Source organism: Schistocerca americana, chromosome 3 (assembly GCF_021461395.2).
Source record: "Schistocerca americana isolate TAMUIC-IGC-003095 chromosome 3, iqSchAmer2.1, whole genome shotgun sequence".
In the NCBI taxonomy this organism is placed as follows: domain Eukaryota; kingdom Metazoa; phylum Arthropoda; class Insecta; order Orthoptera; family Acrididae; genus Schistocerca; species Schistocerca americana.
Genome location: NC_060121.1, coordinates 184,894,978 through 184,910,054, shown reverse-complemented (window position 1 = coordinate 184,910,054; position 15,077 = coordinate 184,894,978). Strand labels below are relative to the sequence as shown.

Sequence of the window (15,077 nt, the reverse complement as noted above, 5' to 3'; positions counted from 1 at the left end):
CAACTGTGATGCCAAATCCCATACCATGATGTTTCTGGATAGCTTACTTTGTGTACTTGATGGCAGCAGCTTATACAGATGTGGACTTTATCTGCCACAGACTAGACAGTAAGGTTCATTGGTTACAGCTAGTGCATGAAGAAAATGTTGCTTAGTGAAACTCAAATTATACAACTGGACTGTATTACCACACATAAACAGAAATCAAAACACAAAGAATAAAATCTCTTTCATATATTTATTGCATTATAAAAAATACATTGCACTAAAAATCAGCTGCCCTTTGGTATGAAATACTGCTCAGTGGTTATGGAAAAGCTATCTTTATATTTGTAAATGTTTATATACATATGAATTACTGTTTATCACAAAAGAACAAATTAAAATAATGCCATATTGAAATTTTATCATACATGTACAAGGTGCACAGACTATCCAACTGCTACAGAACTAGCTGCTCACATCAGACATAATATTTTAACTTTCAGTCACACACCAAGTTCCATTCCAACAGGTATTAACATTCAGAATACTCATATTACGGAATACAAGTTTCTTATTAAGTATTCACAAACATATACTTCAGCTTTTGCCATGAAAAGCTAGCTTACTCAGTGACAGACAGACAGACTTTGAAGCATACATAAATGTAAATTATTTTAGATATCAGAAACACTCAAAAGATTGTTCAATCTATGGAATTGAACCACGTCAGACACAACACAAAAATGTATCACAGAAATGAAATGACACTGTAACAGCAAGAGACAGAGCTGTCTGTTAAATCTTTTCGATCAGTTGGAAAATTGTAGTAATACTTGTTCTTAACAGTTTTATTTTCCTTGAAAGTTGTTTTTTTTTTTTTTTTTTTTTTTTTTTTAGCTCCGAACTGACCATATAAATTTAGTTCTATGCAGAATACTTTAGGACTTATTCTGATTAAGACAACAAATGTTGTCAACTGAGGCACTGCATGCCTCTATGGCGAACATTGAAATAGTAATAAAATAAGGCATAAAAACCACAACTATAAAAAGAAGGCTGGCATATGCGATACTTTAATTACTGACACAATATACGTGCAGCCAAAAAAAGTGAACATTTAATTAACTAAGCCATAATGGCAAAAATAAAAAAAATTAAATGCCTAAGGTGGAACACTAATTTGAAATAGCTAAATAAATTCAAAGTGGGAAACATTAATTTGATCATGTTCACTACCTGAGATATAATCACATATTCCATGGAATTTCTTGGATACTGTTACTTGATACCTAATAATTCTCTTTTTAAATTAATCCAATCTTGGCACCATTGCCCAAATGTTTTTGTTGCCACAAGTGCCTTAGCTGCCTCCTGGAATGTCTCTTCATTTCGTCGAAAATACATCTCTGCATCCATTTCCAACTGTGCTATTTTTGCTGGATTTATTTCAGCCATAGAGACCATTTCTGTTAAATATGGATTGAATCTATAATACACATTTCCCGGCAGAAGATCATTCAACATTGTGTGAACCGCTGAAAAGGAAAGGGATGAGAGTAAATACTTGTTCAAACTTGTGATAACAACTGAAAAATATAAGCTACAACTTTATAAACATTTTCAAATATTAATAAGAATGTCCATGTGCTTTGAATTTTATGAGTCTCTTTCTTTTAGTTTCTTTAAATATGCCAGTTTATTTAAAAAATAGTGTAGAGAAATTATTGACCAGTTCAGTTGGAGAAAATGAGCAGTCTAAGAAGAGAGGGAACTCTCCAACTAATTCAATGGAATCATAAATAATCACTGAAAAATACATCTCCGTTTTGTAGGAAAGAATTCTATTTTGTATCCCTCTCCTGCATCCAGTTTCCCAATATGCACAAAGCTTGTTGAATCATTTAATTTGACACTGCTTGATGTAGAAGCTACATACCATATTGCAGTCCATGTTTATAAATTTGTCAATACAGAGATCTGAGTGCTCTACTGCAATGAGCAAAATGTTCTATGGATTATTGACATCACAGCAGGCACATCAGGCCGAAAAAATTCCTTGATACACTTGTTATAGTACTGAAGTGTATATCTGAAGTATCAGTAACTGGTTACTAATTGCTACAGCATGGAAGCACTGTAACAAATGTGTATGAAAAGGCCGTATGCAGAATCAAGGTTTTTTTGGGGGGTCTTGGTGCTCAGTTCCTATTTCACCAAGGAAAATGGGGTAAAAAGTTTTTTTGTTTAGATCAGCCCAGTGGCCATTTGTATACCGTTGGAACATTTGCCTTCCTGTAGCTATGTTATAGTACATTAGGCAACAGTTGAATGACAAACCAAACCTGGCACCCAGGAAAATTGAGTGAATTGCTTAATTCTTTTTGCAAAAGATTTTAATTGGGCTGAAATTAAAAGTTCAGCTAATGGCACCATTTTTATGTGCTCCATTCGGATTTTACATACAAAAACAGTCACCACTAAATAACTCTAGACTGAAGCAAGACTGATGGTTCAAATTTGAATTTGGTCCATCAGTGTATCGAACCTTGGGTTAAAGTAAGTTTTAACCATTTGAAAAAAATCTTGCTTTGTTTGGATTTATGTTCAAAAACACATTTTTCAGGAGGTTTTTGAAGCGCGTCACCTCTATACCTTAAACTTATATGAATCAGTTTAAACATTGCACAAAAATAGATAAATGGATTAAGTCAAAATGAAATTTTTTCATCCAATAATCTTTACCCATTGTCAAGATATGACAGTTTAAATTCTAACTAAATGTAGCATGCAAAATTCGTTCTTATGTGAACTGAATGCACAGAAGCAGGTTAAAGTGAATCAAATACATGACAGATTCATTCTGACAATAAAATTAAAAACTAGCTTTCAAAAATCTAGCTTCATTCAGATTTTACACGAAAAAACATGTTTTCTACGAGTATTTTTACATGCACCACTTCTAGGTTTCAAACTTGTGCAAAACGGTTCAAATTTTGTAAGAAGATAGACAAATACATGTAATTAATTGTCTCCACATTATTTCCTGAAAGCTTTATCTGTTGCCATGATACAGAGGTCAAAAGTTGCACATAAAATCCAGTTTTACACAAATTGCACATGCTGAGACAGTTTACAGTGTTACAGCTGATGATAAAAAATATATTTTTACAGTAACTGTAAGAAGCATTTGCCAAAAATCTTTCATCATTCAAGTTTTACATACTAAAACTCATGTTTGCACATGAAATTGTGTTTTGTAGAAAACCACTGCATTTTAAGCACTGCATTGGATATAATTTTAAAAACTGGTTATTACAGTTGATTATCATTTAGCTGCTTATACATTACATTTAACAGTGGCTTCAAATCATCAGAAAATCTTTGGACATGCAAAACAATGCATGTAACAAACCAGAATTATACACAGCCCTGTACAAAATGATACACTGTTTCATCGAGCATGCAGAAAATTAAAAAATAAGCCAAATTTACTATAAAAATATTTTTCAGAGGAAAAGATCACCTTATTTCTGAGCAATAGAAAATATTTTACTGCATTTTCTCCCGAAACTACTACATTATCTTGTAGAAAATTTATTTTCAGGCAAAACAAGCTTATGTTAACCAATTTTTGTACAGGACTGACATATCATGCATGCACTGTTTCACAGTTCTTCTGCTTATTTCAGCCAATCATACTCGTACTTAATTGGGACTGTTTTTTGCAACATTTTGTGACAAAATTTTCACATGAGTTTTTCTAATGGCAGTTTCTTAATTTTCATTTTTTATCGTGACAAGAATTTTAAGATAAGAGATAATAACAAGATTTATGCTTTTTTCAATAGTTTATTATTTGTTGCACAAATCATTCAGCTTGCAATATAGTAATCTTTTATGTAAGTTCATCTATGTATGTGATTGTGTAGTAAGTTTATCTACATAATGTAAACTATTTTGCCATTATTTTGTGCACTGTATTAAGTATTTATGGTTATTTTTTGTACAAGGGCTATTCAGAAAGTAGGGAATGTTTTAGCATTAAAAAAAACTAAATACAAGAAATACATTTTATATATACATCTGAAAGAGCGACTGACATACTACTATTTCACATAGTCACCAAACACATTGAGGCACTTATCATAGCGGTGGACAAGCTTTGAAAGACCTTCATCATAAAATTCAGCCGCCTCAGACTTCAGCCAGTGAGTCGCGCCCACCTAAAGTTCTCCATCGTCATCAAAGCATTGCATTGCAAGCCAGTTCTTCATCTTGGGAAACAAGAAGAAGTTGTTTGGTGCAAGATCGGGGTTGTAGGGCGTATGAGGGAAAATTTCCCATTTGAATGAATTAAGGAGTTCATTAGTGCGGTTTGCCATGTGAGGTCAGGCATTGTCGTGCAAGAACAAAATTTTGGACGTCAGCTTTCCTCAGTGTTTGTTTTTAACTGCTCTTCTAAGGCTGTGCAAAGTTTGACATTACCGCGTAGAATTTATGGTTGCTCCACTTTCAAGAAAATCAATAAGAAGCACACCTTGCCTATCCCAAAACACTGTCGCCATCAACTTCCTTGCTGACAAGGTTTGCAAACATTTGCTTGGTTTTTGGGTGGGACAACATTTTCTTGGTTTTTGGGTGGGACCTTGTGTGCCCCCATTTGGTGGATTGTAATTTTGTCTCGCAATTGACATGTTTCATTCAAGCCTGGTCACTGGTTATGATTCAATCCAGTAATGAATCACCATGTTTGTGGTAGGCCTCCAGAAATGTCAATGTTGCCCCATTCACTGTTCTTTATGGTGCTCTATAAGGAGAAAGATAACTGGCGTTCTATGGATCGGAGCGTGGAATGTCAGATCCCTTAATCGGGCAGGCAGGTTAGAAAATTTAAAAAGGGAAACGGATAGGTTAAAGTTAGATATAGTGGGAATTAGTGAAGTTTGGTGGCAGGAGGAACAAGACTTTTGGTCAGGTGAATACAGGATTATAAATACAAAATCAAATAGGGGTAATGCAGGAGTAGGTTTAATAATGAATAAAAAATAGGAGTGCAGGTAAGCTACTACAAACAGCATAGTGAATGCATTATTGTGGCCAAGATAGACACGAAGCCCATGCCTACTACAGTAGTACAAGTTCATATACCAACTAGCTCTGCAGATGATGATGAAATTGAAGAAATGTATGATGAGATAAAAGAAATTATTCAGATAGTGAAGGGAGACGAAAATTTAATAGTCATGGGTGACTGGAACTCGAGAGTAGGAAAAGGGAGAGAAGAAAACATAGTGGGTTAATATGGATTGGGGTGAGAAATGAAAGAGGAAGCCGTCTGGTAGAATTTTGCACAGAGCATAACTTAATTATAGCTAACACTTGGTTCAAGAATCTTAAAAGAAGGTTGTATACATGGAAGAACCCTGGAGATACTAGAAGGTTTCAGATAGATTATATAATGGTAAGACAGAGATTTAGGAACCAGGTTTTAATTTGTAAGACATTTCCAGGGGCAGATGTGGACTCTGACCACAATCTATTGGTTATGAACTGCAGATTGAAACTGAAGAAACTGCAAAAAGGTGGGAATTTAAGGAGATGGGACCTGGATAAACTGACTAAATCAGAGGTTGTACAGAGTTTCAGGGAGAGCATAAGGGACAAATTGACAGAAATGGGGGAAAGAAATACAGTAGAAGAAGAATGGGTAGCTTTGAGGAATGAAATAGTGAAGGCAGCAGAGGATCAAGTAGGTAAAACGACGAGAGCTAGTAGAAATCCTTGGGCAACAGAAGAGATACTGAATTTAATTGATGAAAGAAGAAAATAAAAAATTGCAGTAAGTGAAGCAGGCAAAAAGGAATACAAACGTCTCAAAAATGAGATCGACAGGAAGTGCAAAATGGCTAAACAGGGATGGCTGGAGGACAAATGTAAGGATATAGAGGCTTATCTCACTAGGGGTAAGATAGATACTGCGTACAGGAAAATTTAAAGAGACCTTTGGAGAAAAGAGAACCACTTGTATGAATATCAAGAGCCCAGATGGAAACCCAGTTCTAAGCAAAGAAGGGAAAGCAGAAAGGTGGAAGGAGTATATAGAGGGTCTATACAAGGGCGATGTACTTGAGGAAAATATTATGGAAATGGATGAGTATGTAGAAGAAGATGAAATGGGAGATATGATACTGCGTGAAGAGTTTGACAGAGCACTGAAAGACCTGAGTCGAAACAAGGCCCCGGGAGTAGACAACATTCCATTAGAACTACTGACGGCCTTGGGAGAGCCAGTCCTAACAAAACTCTACCATCTGGTGAGCAAGATGTATGAGACAGGTGAAATAGCCTCAAACTTCAAGAAGAATATAATAATTCTAACCCCAAAGAAAGCAGGTGTTGACAGATGTGAGAATTACCAAACTATCAGTTTAATAAGTCTCAGCTGCAAAATACTAACACGAATTCTTTACAGCGAATGGAAAAACTGGTAGAAGCCGACCTCGGGGAAGATCAGTTTGGATTCCGTAGAAATATTGGAACTAGAGGTGTACAAATTCCCCTTGCAGCCTGCTTGCCCCCTAGCTCCTCTGCAACCATTCATGCAGGTCACCCTGCCGTGACAAACACAAGAGTGAGCGTGTACTGAGGCATGGTGGGTAATGCGGCCGATTCGGGCTCCCGCAAGCCTGGGCTACCTGGGTTCCTGCAACCTGCCAACCTTCACGGGACCCGCTCAGCTTGCTGCGCCTGACAACAGGTTGTGCTGTCAAGCTACCGTGACTAGAGTAGCCAGGTAGGTAGCCCGCAGTTCATTTGTCGCAACGATGGGGGCAGAACGATAAATAGGTCGAACTTTAGTGAGATTGAAAAAAAAAAAATGGACAACTGGCCAATACATTCTGGTAACGAAACAGAGCACAAGTGCCGCATGGGAAACGTTTTCGTGTGCTTATGGGGCCGCTTCAAATAAATCGGTAGGTGTGTCTCAATGCAAACTATGTAAAAAACTCTTAAGTACTTATTCGGGAACCTCAAGTACGTTACAACATGTGTGCAAATTTGACAAGCAGTTCCCTCACTCCGTAAACATCTTGAAAGAGCACAAAGATTTAGTGGCCGAAAAGTGTGTCGAAATGTGTGCTAAGGACCTGAGACCATTTAGCAGTATAGAGGGAGAAGTATTTCTTAATTTAGAGCAGACACTGATCGACATAGATAAAAAATATGTCTCAGTTGATATTAAAAATGTTATGCCTTCCCGAGTGACAGTAGCTAGGAAAGTTCAAACCTTAGCTGATAACGTGCGCAGCAAAATGCTCCCAGATATAGTGCATGCGATTTGTTCTGGTATATGTACCAGTACAATTGATCTATGGACAGACAATTACAAAGGGGTGCATTACATTTCCGTGACAATGCATTACATAAATTCAGACTGACATTTGAATAAATATGTACTGGTGTGCTCTTCGTTTCCTGACTGCCCAAAAACTGGCTCGAATATTCGAAACCAGTTGGAAGATCGCTTACAACTATGGGTGTTCCTCATGAAGACATTGCCAAAATTACGTTTGTCACAGACCAGGGCGGTAACATTGTCAAAGCTCTCGAAATATGTCAGCGTCTTTCTTGCATGGCTCATAGTATAAACACAGTCTTGAAACATGTTCTGAGCGAACAGTTTTTGAAAGAAAATGTTTCAAATATATTAGCCATTCTTAGTACAGTGCTGGCTACGGTTTCCTACTTCAAGAGAAGAGGTCTCTGTGTGAGACTGAACCCATCTTTAAAGCAGTGGGTTTCAACTCGTTGGAATAGTTATTTTGACATGCTTGTATCAGTCCATTCTCAGATTGATTCAGTAAAGGCTGTCTTACATAACGAAGGTGCCTCTGATATGGTGCTGGGTTATGACCACCATATAACTGGCCAGCTTATAGCATTTCTTAAGCCGTTGAAAGAAGCCACAGTTGATCTAGAGGGTGACAAGGAGCCAACCCTACATTTAGTTCTACCGTGGTTTTATGCCTTAAAAGCTCACTGTACTGTACGGGATAACGATGAAGAGGTTTGTAATTTTATTCCATCTGAATATTATAGAACCACTTGTAAAATATGTATGTTGATAAAATGTATTTTCAGGACATGAAACCTTTGAAACAAGCCGCCGGAGCCTTCCTAGAACAGAAAATGTGCGTTAGTATGTTGCATAAAAGAAAGTTAACCGAGGATGAAAAAATTGATGTTTACCAAGCAGCAAGACAGATGTGTGTTGAAGGTAAGCTCCAAAGATAATGCATATATTCTTCATCTACATGTACATGGGTCCTCTGCAAGTCACACGCAAGTGCTTGGTTGAGGGTTCATCGAACCACTTTCACCTTACTTGTCTCCTATTCTCGATTTTCGCGTGGGATAAAACACCTACATCTCTCCGTCTGAGCGCTGCTTTTTTGTATTTTATTCTGATGATCATTTCTTCCAATGTAGATGGGACTCAACAATGTATCTTAGAATTCGGTGGTGTAAGTTGGTGATCAAAATTTCATACATAAATTGAGCCACTTCAAAAAACGCCATTGTTGTAATGATTCCCACCTCAACTCCTGTATAATTTCCGTGACACTCTTTCCCCTGTTTCACGATAATACCAAACGAGCTGCCCTTCTTTAGACTCTTTCGACCTCCTCCATCAATCGCACCAGAAAGGCTCTCCAACTGCATAGCAATGCTCCAAAAGAGTGTTTTGCCATTAAAACACCTACAACATTTTCTGTGTGTCCATTCCTATTCAAGTAGGTCGTTACTGTAATCAGAGATATTAATTAGAATCTACAGCCTTTAGATTTGACTGGTTGATCTTGTAAATGAAGTTTAACGGACATAGTTTAGTACACACACGGATAACCTCGCTCTTTTCATTATTTATTGCCAACTGCTAATTTTCACACCAAAAATATATATCTTATTTAAATCATCCTGCAGTTAGTTTTGATCTTCTGGTGACTTTACTGGACGATAAATGATAGCATCATCTAAAAACTATTATAATTTCAACTATGTGTAGTACGATCTTCACATTATTCTGCAAATATTAATTGGAACCTGTATAGTTTCAGTACAAGTGCCCAATCACAGCACCCAAGAAACAAATCCAGGACCGTACAAAATGGCGAAATTTGAGGACTGGGCAGAAGAGTCTCCTCTCCTACATGATGAAGTCAGCAGATACTTGCAAGAACACTGTGTGAACGAGGGAGATATTCTACAGTGGTGGAAAAATAACTCCCAACGACTTCCCCGACTTGCGTGTGTGGCAAGAAAAATATTAAATATACCAGCCAATAGTGCCTCTAGTGAGAGATGTTTTAGTTGCGCTGGAAACCTACTTAGCGAAAAACGATCACGTATTAATGCAGACAGACATAATGATCTCGTCATAATTAATTCAAACACTAATCAGCAGATGCATTAAGAATACAGTAGAACATTAAACGGGAAACTATGCGTTTGAGTGCAAATTTACTAATTACGAGTGCAGATTTCTTTCTTGTGCTTTCTGGGCGTCAATTTCTGAGATAGAAATTTTGTAATGCATACAGTTCATTTTTATTTTACACAAAACTTTTTGATTTCAATCCTCCCAGGTGAAATTTATTATTGTTTGTAAACCATTTTCTGTTACTTGTGTTTGCAAAAGTAGCCAAATTTTTAGGAGTATCTGGTTTGGCCTAAGTAATACTTTCAGGGAAACTGAAGGAAAATTTGTAAATATTTTATATTGAAAAGTGTTCTGCAAAATAAAATATTCATTTTTGGATTAAGGCAATACACATTATGAGTTTAAATTACAATTTATTTTGTTGAGTTCCACACACAGTGCAAAATGTAATTTTATTCCTGTATTTATATATTAAGGGGAAGCCCACAAGCAGGGTCGAGATGGTGAAGACCTAGACACTAGAAATGCTTTTAAAATGAAGAGTGTCTTTTTCCACGAATGTATTGTAGTAGGAATATAATGGAAACTCTGAGCCACTCTCCACAGCTTCTACGTCTGCGTCAGGAGGGTTCAGACTCGTCGTTTAGGTCTGTGTTATGAGGGTCTACAGTCGTTGTTTAGGTTTTCATCATGCACATAAACACTCGTCATCTAAGTCTGCATCATGAGGTCATTCACAATGCAGACCTAGACTACAAGTGTGGACTCTCATGACGCAAACGTAGATGCCGCGAGAAATTGCTTAGAGTCGCCATTTTATTCCCTGTACTATAGTTTTTAGACGAACTGGATATGAAACAAGTGCTTCGATTTTGTTAAAATGCATTTTGGCAATTTAGAATGATTTTGCCAACTTCGAATGAATTCGCACAACCAGTAAAATACATCCTGGAAAAGGAGTTAAATATTTGTATAACTGGTGTCATACTTGGCTGAAACATACTAAAGTTAAAGAATCTAGACTTCCAAAATCTTAATTTGGTTCTCATTGCAGTACAGTGGTTATCAGAGGCGTAGATAATTTATTCTTCTGGAGAGGGGACCAAACTTCTTTTTGGGGGGTGGAGGTTCACTTCTTTAGTACAAATATCCATCCTTTTCAGAGTTGAAAACTGCAACACAGACTGCATTGCGTTCCACTAAAACAAAAAACACTATGTTCATGGGCTGGGGGGGAAGGGGGGGAGACACCTGACCCCCCCCTCTCCCGTTATCTATGCCCCTGGTAGTTATCTGTAGCTTTTAGTGTACAAAGGAGCTCCATTTTCAGTGATTGTTCGGCTTGCTACACAAACCTGTTTGAGATGTGATCTGATGGTGGTTCGAATTGAGAATGTCCAGTATTTGTGAAGTCTCGAAGAAGTCCTTTTATATTTGACAACCAGCTGAAAACTCTGTGTTTGTCTGGGCATTTATTTATTCCATACTCTCGTAGTCCATCTTCCCTCCCCTATTTTCTCTCTATCCATTTATTCCTCTCCCACTACCTCTCTCTGTTCACCTCCCCGTCCCTTGGCCCATCTCCCCCCACCCTCTATCCTTCTCCTCGTCCTCTCTCTGTTGGACTCCGCCACCTCAGTTCATCTCCTCTTCACATATCTATGAAAACTCATATATATCTGTCAACTTTTGTGGTGATAAGTGAAGCAGTGTCAAAGTTTATTGCTAGGTAGCATTTATTGTAATACTTTTCGATACGCAGCATTGATAGTTTTGTTTTCTGGTGCGTAAACAAGTGATGTTGAAGGTGTCCCGACAGGGGAAGATGCAACATACAATTGGCCATGTGAAAAACATGATTTTCAAGATTGAAGCGACAAACATATAATGACTGCCCTTGCGATTTATCTATCGACATGGCAAATGCAAGCTGCACTGGAAATTATAACCGTTTAAAGTCGAATGGCATGTCGGTCGGAATCATAGTGATACGTGGAATCAAACTGTCTTCACCTTTGTACTTTCCTTTTAAAATTGTGGCTTCGATTACGTTGTTCTTTAATTTCTTCACCGCAAGCCGGGTACCATTACAAAGACGTGGCTGGTTTACCTTTTGCAACATAATGATTGCCCATCCAACTTAATTGCAGATTGGGAGGCGCGCGCGCACACACACACACACACACACACACACACACACACACACACACACACACACACACGGAAATACTAAAAAACCTTCTCCATGGAAACATGCGTACATGAGCCAACTTTCATGGTAACGCGCAAACGATGTCAAAATCTTTTGTAAGGTACTCTATTCCATGCACTATCCGAAATATTATGTAGACAGTGATGTTCCTCTTGATGATCAAGTGTGCAAAATTTCTTCAAGACCGGAATATAACTGTAGGTTGGTGTAGAAGTGTTTAAGTTAAATACCCTCCGCCATGCACCATTCAGAATTTTGAGAAGACAGCACCCTTCATCCTGCTTTGAATATCAAGTGTGCCAAATTTCATCTTGACCGGAATAAAAACGTACATTTTGTCGAATTCCATTAGGTAAAGTAACCTCTGCCATGCATCCTACGAAATTTTATGTAGACAGTGACCTTCCTCTTGGTTTCAAGGTATAGTGTGCAAAATTTCATCAAGATTGTATGCAATACAGACACACGGACACAATGAAAACGCACTTTCAGTTTTTCTCAAATTTTCCAATTTTTCAATCGATTTTCCAAAAATTTTATTTCATAAAAAACCTTGTCCTGAGAATTACAAACTCAGAAAAAAAAAATTTAGCCGAACTGGTCCAGCCATTCTCGAGTTTTACGCTTATCAACACATATGGCATTTCATTTTTATTTACATAGATAATAAGCCCAAAATATACGCATAAAGGAAGAATGTACAAATAAAACCCAATAGTTTTTGACCTGAAATTAATATATACATATAATGTTGGGGTTTGTCTTTTGGTGCTCAGGTAAAATAAAAACTTTTAATTAACGTTCATAATACGACAATGACACGCGCAGACTAAACAGCTGTTTAGCGCAGCTCAGCAGTAATATGGGCAGGCAAGCAAGTTTCCCGCAGCCTGCCCGGGTTGGGTTCTGCCTGGCTTGGCTGGGAGTGAAGCAGCCTGCCCGTTCTGTTGACAACGCGCAGCGGCCTGCCCGCCTGGCCACCGGGCAAGCATGGGCGGGTTAAAAGCGGAACATGTACACCACTAATTGGAACATGTGAGGCAATACTGACCTTACGACTTATCTTAGAAGAACGATTGAGGAAAGGCAAACCTACAATTCTAGCATTTGTAGACTTGGAGAAAGCTTTTGACAATGTTGACTGGAATACTCTCTCTCAAATTCTGATGGTGGCAGGGGTAAAATACAGGGAGCGAGAGGCTATTTACAATTTGCACAGAAACCAGATGGCAGTTATAAGAGTCGAGGGACAAGAAAGAGAAGCAGGGGTTGGGAAGGGAGTGAGACAGGATTGTAACCTATCCCTGATGCTATTCAATCTGTATATTGAACAAGCAGTAAAGGAAACAAAAGAAAAATTCGCAGTAGGTATTAAAATCCATGGAGAAGAAATAAAAATTTTAAGGTTCGCCGATGACATTGTAATTCTGTCAGAGACAGCAAAGGACTTGGAAGAGCAGTTGTACGGAATGGACAATGTCTTGAAAGGAGGATATAAGACGAACATCAACAAAAGCAAAATGAGGATAATGGAATGTAGTCAAATTAAGTTGGGTGATGCTGAGGGAATTAGATTAGGAAATGAGACACTTAAAGTAGACCGAGCGAGGTGGCGCAGTGGTTAGAAACTGGACTCGCATTCGGGAGGACGACGGTTCAATCCCGCGTCTGGCCATCCTGATTTAGGTTTTCTGTGATTTCCCTAAATCACTCCAGGCAAATGCTGGGATGGTTCCTCTGAAAGGGCACAGCCGACGTCCTTCCCCAGCCTTCCCTAATCCGATGAGACCGATGACCACGCTGTCTGGTCTCCTTCCCCAAAACAACCAACCAAAACTTAAAGTAGTAAAGGAGTTTTCCTATTTGGGGAGCAAAATAACTCATGATGGTGGAAGTAGAGAGGATATAAAATGTAGACTGGCAATGGCGAGGAAAGTGTTTGTGAAGAAGAGAAATTTGTTAACATCGAGTATAGATTTAAGTGTCAGTAAATTGTTTCTGAAAGTATTTGTCTGGAGTGTAGCCATGTATGGAAGTGAAACATGAACGATACATAGTTTAGACAAGAAGAGAATAGAATCTTTCGAAATATGGTGCTACAGAAGAATGCTGAAGATCAGATGGGTAGATCACATAACTAATGAGGAGGTATTGAATAGAATTGGGGAGAAGAGGAGTTTGTGGCACAACTTGACAAGAAGAAGGGTCCGGTTGGTAAGACAGGTTCTGAGGCATCAAGGGATCACAAATTTAGCATTTGAGGGCGGATGGAGGGGGGGGGGGGGAGGGGAGATGAATTCACTAAGCAGATTCAGAAGGATATAGGTTGCAGTAAGTACTAGGAGATGAAGAAGCTCGCAAAGGATAGAGTAGCATGGAGAGCTGCATCAAACCAGTCTCTGGACTGAAGACAACAACAACAACAATAAGCATTTTGGCCACCCATCATGCACAAAATTTGTGGTAGCCTAGCTTTTGAGTGACAATTCCAAACAACAAAGTCCTTGAAACTTGTGAAAAAGAAAGCAAAAGCTCCGTTATTGTGAAGCGATGGTTTTCACGAATCGTTTCAACAAACTTCAGCGACAAGATCATCAGTCACAATGCTTAGGCATCCACTCTTCTCTTCATCATGAACATTGTTTCAGCCATTTTTAAACCGAATGCACCATTTCCAGATGGAATATTCACTCATTACGTTGTTTCCATACACTTTGCACAGTTCACGATAAATTTCTATAGGTTTTAGATTTTTTGCCAACAAAAATCGCACCTCACAACTGGCGGGATTTTCGATTGCAGCACACATTTCAAATTTGAATATCTAAAAAACCAGACGCACAGAGACGTTCTCACTGTCATGGATGGATGCCAACTGAGTTGCCGAGCATGCACATACAAAAATATACACGATCAGCGCATGCCTAGCGGCATCAGATGGAAACATTCCCTACTTTCTGAACAGCCCTCATATATCTGTGTATAGTGTCTTTAAAAACAAAGATGATGTGACTTACCATACAAAAGCGCTGGCAGGTCGATAGAAACACAGACAGACACATACATACACACTAAATTCAAGCTTTCGCAACAAACTGTTGCCTCATCAGGAAAGAGGGAAGGAGAGGGAAAGACGAAAGGAAGTGGGTTTTAAGGGAGAGTGTAAGGAGTCATTCCAATCCCGGGAGCGGAAAGACTTACCTTAGGGGGAAAAAAGGACGGGTATACACTCGCACACACACACATACCCATCCACACATATACAGACATAAGCAGACATTGTATTCACCTTCTCCTTTTTACCATAATCTGCTGTACAATTTTATCCCGCCTATAGATACTCAATAACACGTAACCCACTTCCAAACCATAACCAAAAAATTTTTTTTGCCGCTTTCAACACTACCGCCGCTATAAAATCCACCATTTCTAGTTCAC

The 15,077-nt window shown here is 38.3% G+C and overlaps 1 protein-coding gene across 9 annotated transcripts in view; it reads right to left on the bottom strand.

The window, feature by feature from the left end:
* Positions 1–219: 219 nt before the first annotated feature.
* LOC124605859 (calcium-independent phospholipase A2-gamma-like) overlaps positions 220–15,077 on the bottom strand; it is an 84,068-nt gene continuing 69,210 nt past the window's right edge. For all 9 annotated transcript variants that reach the window (XM_047137803.1, XM_047137796.1, XM_047137795.1 and 6 more), the window contains one exon: positions 220–1,520. In XM_047137803.1, the coding sequence (XP_046993759.1) occupies positions 1,264–1,520 (257 nt within the window). In that variant the 3' untranslated portion in view covers positions 220–1,263. The remainder of the gene's footprint in view (positions 1,521–15,077) is intronic.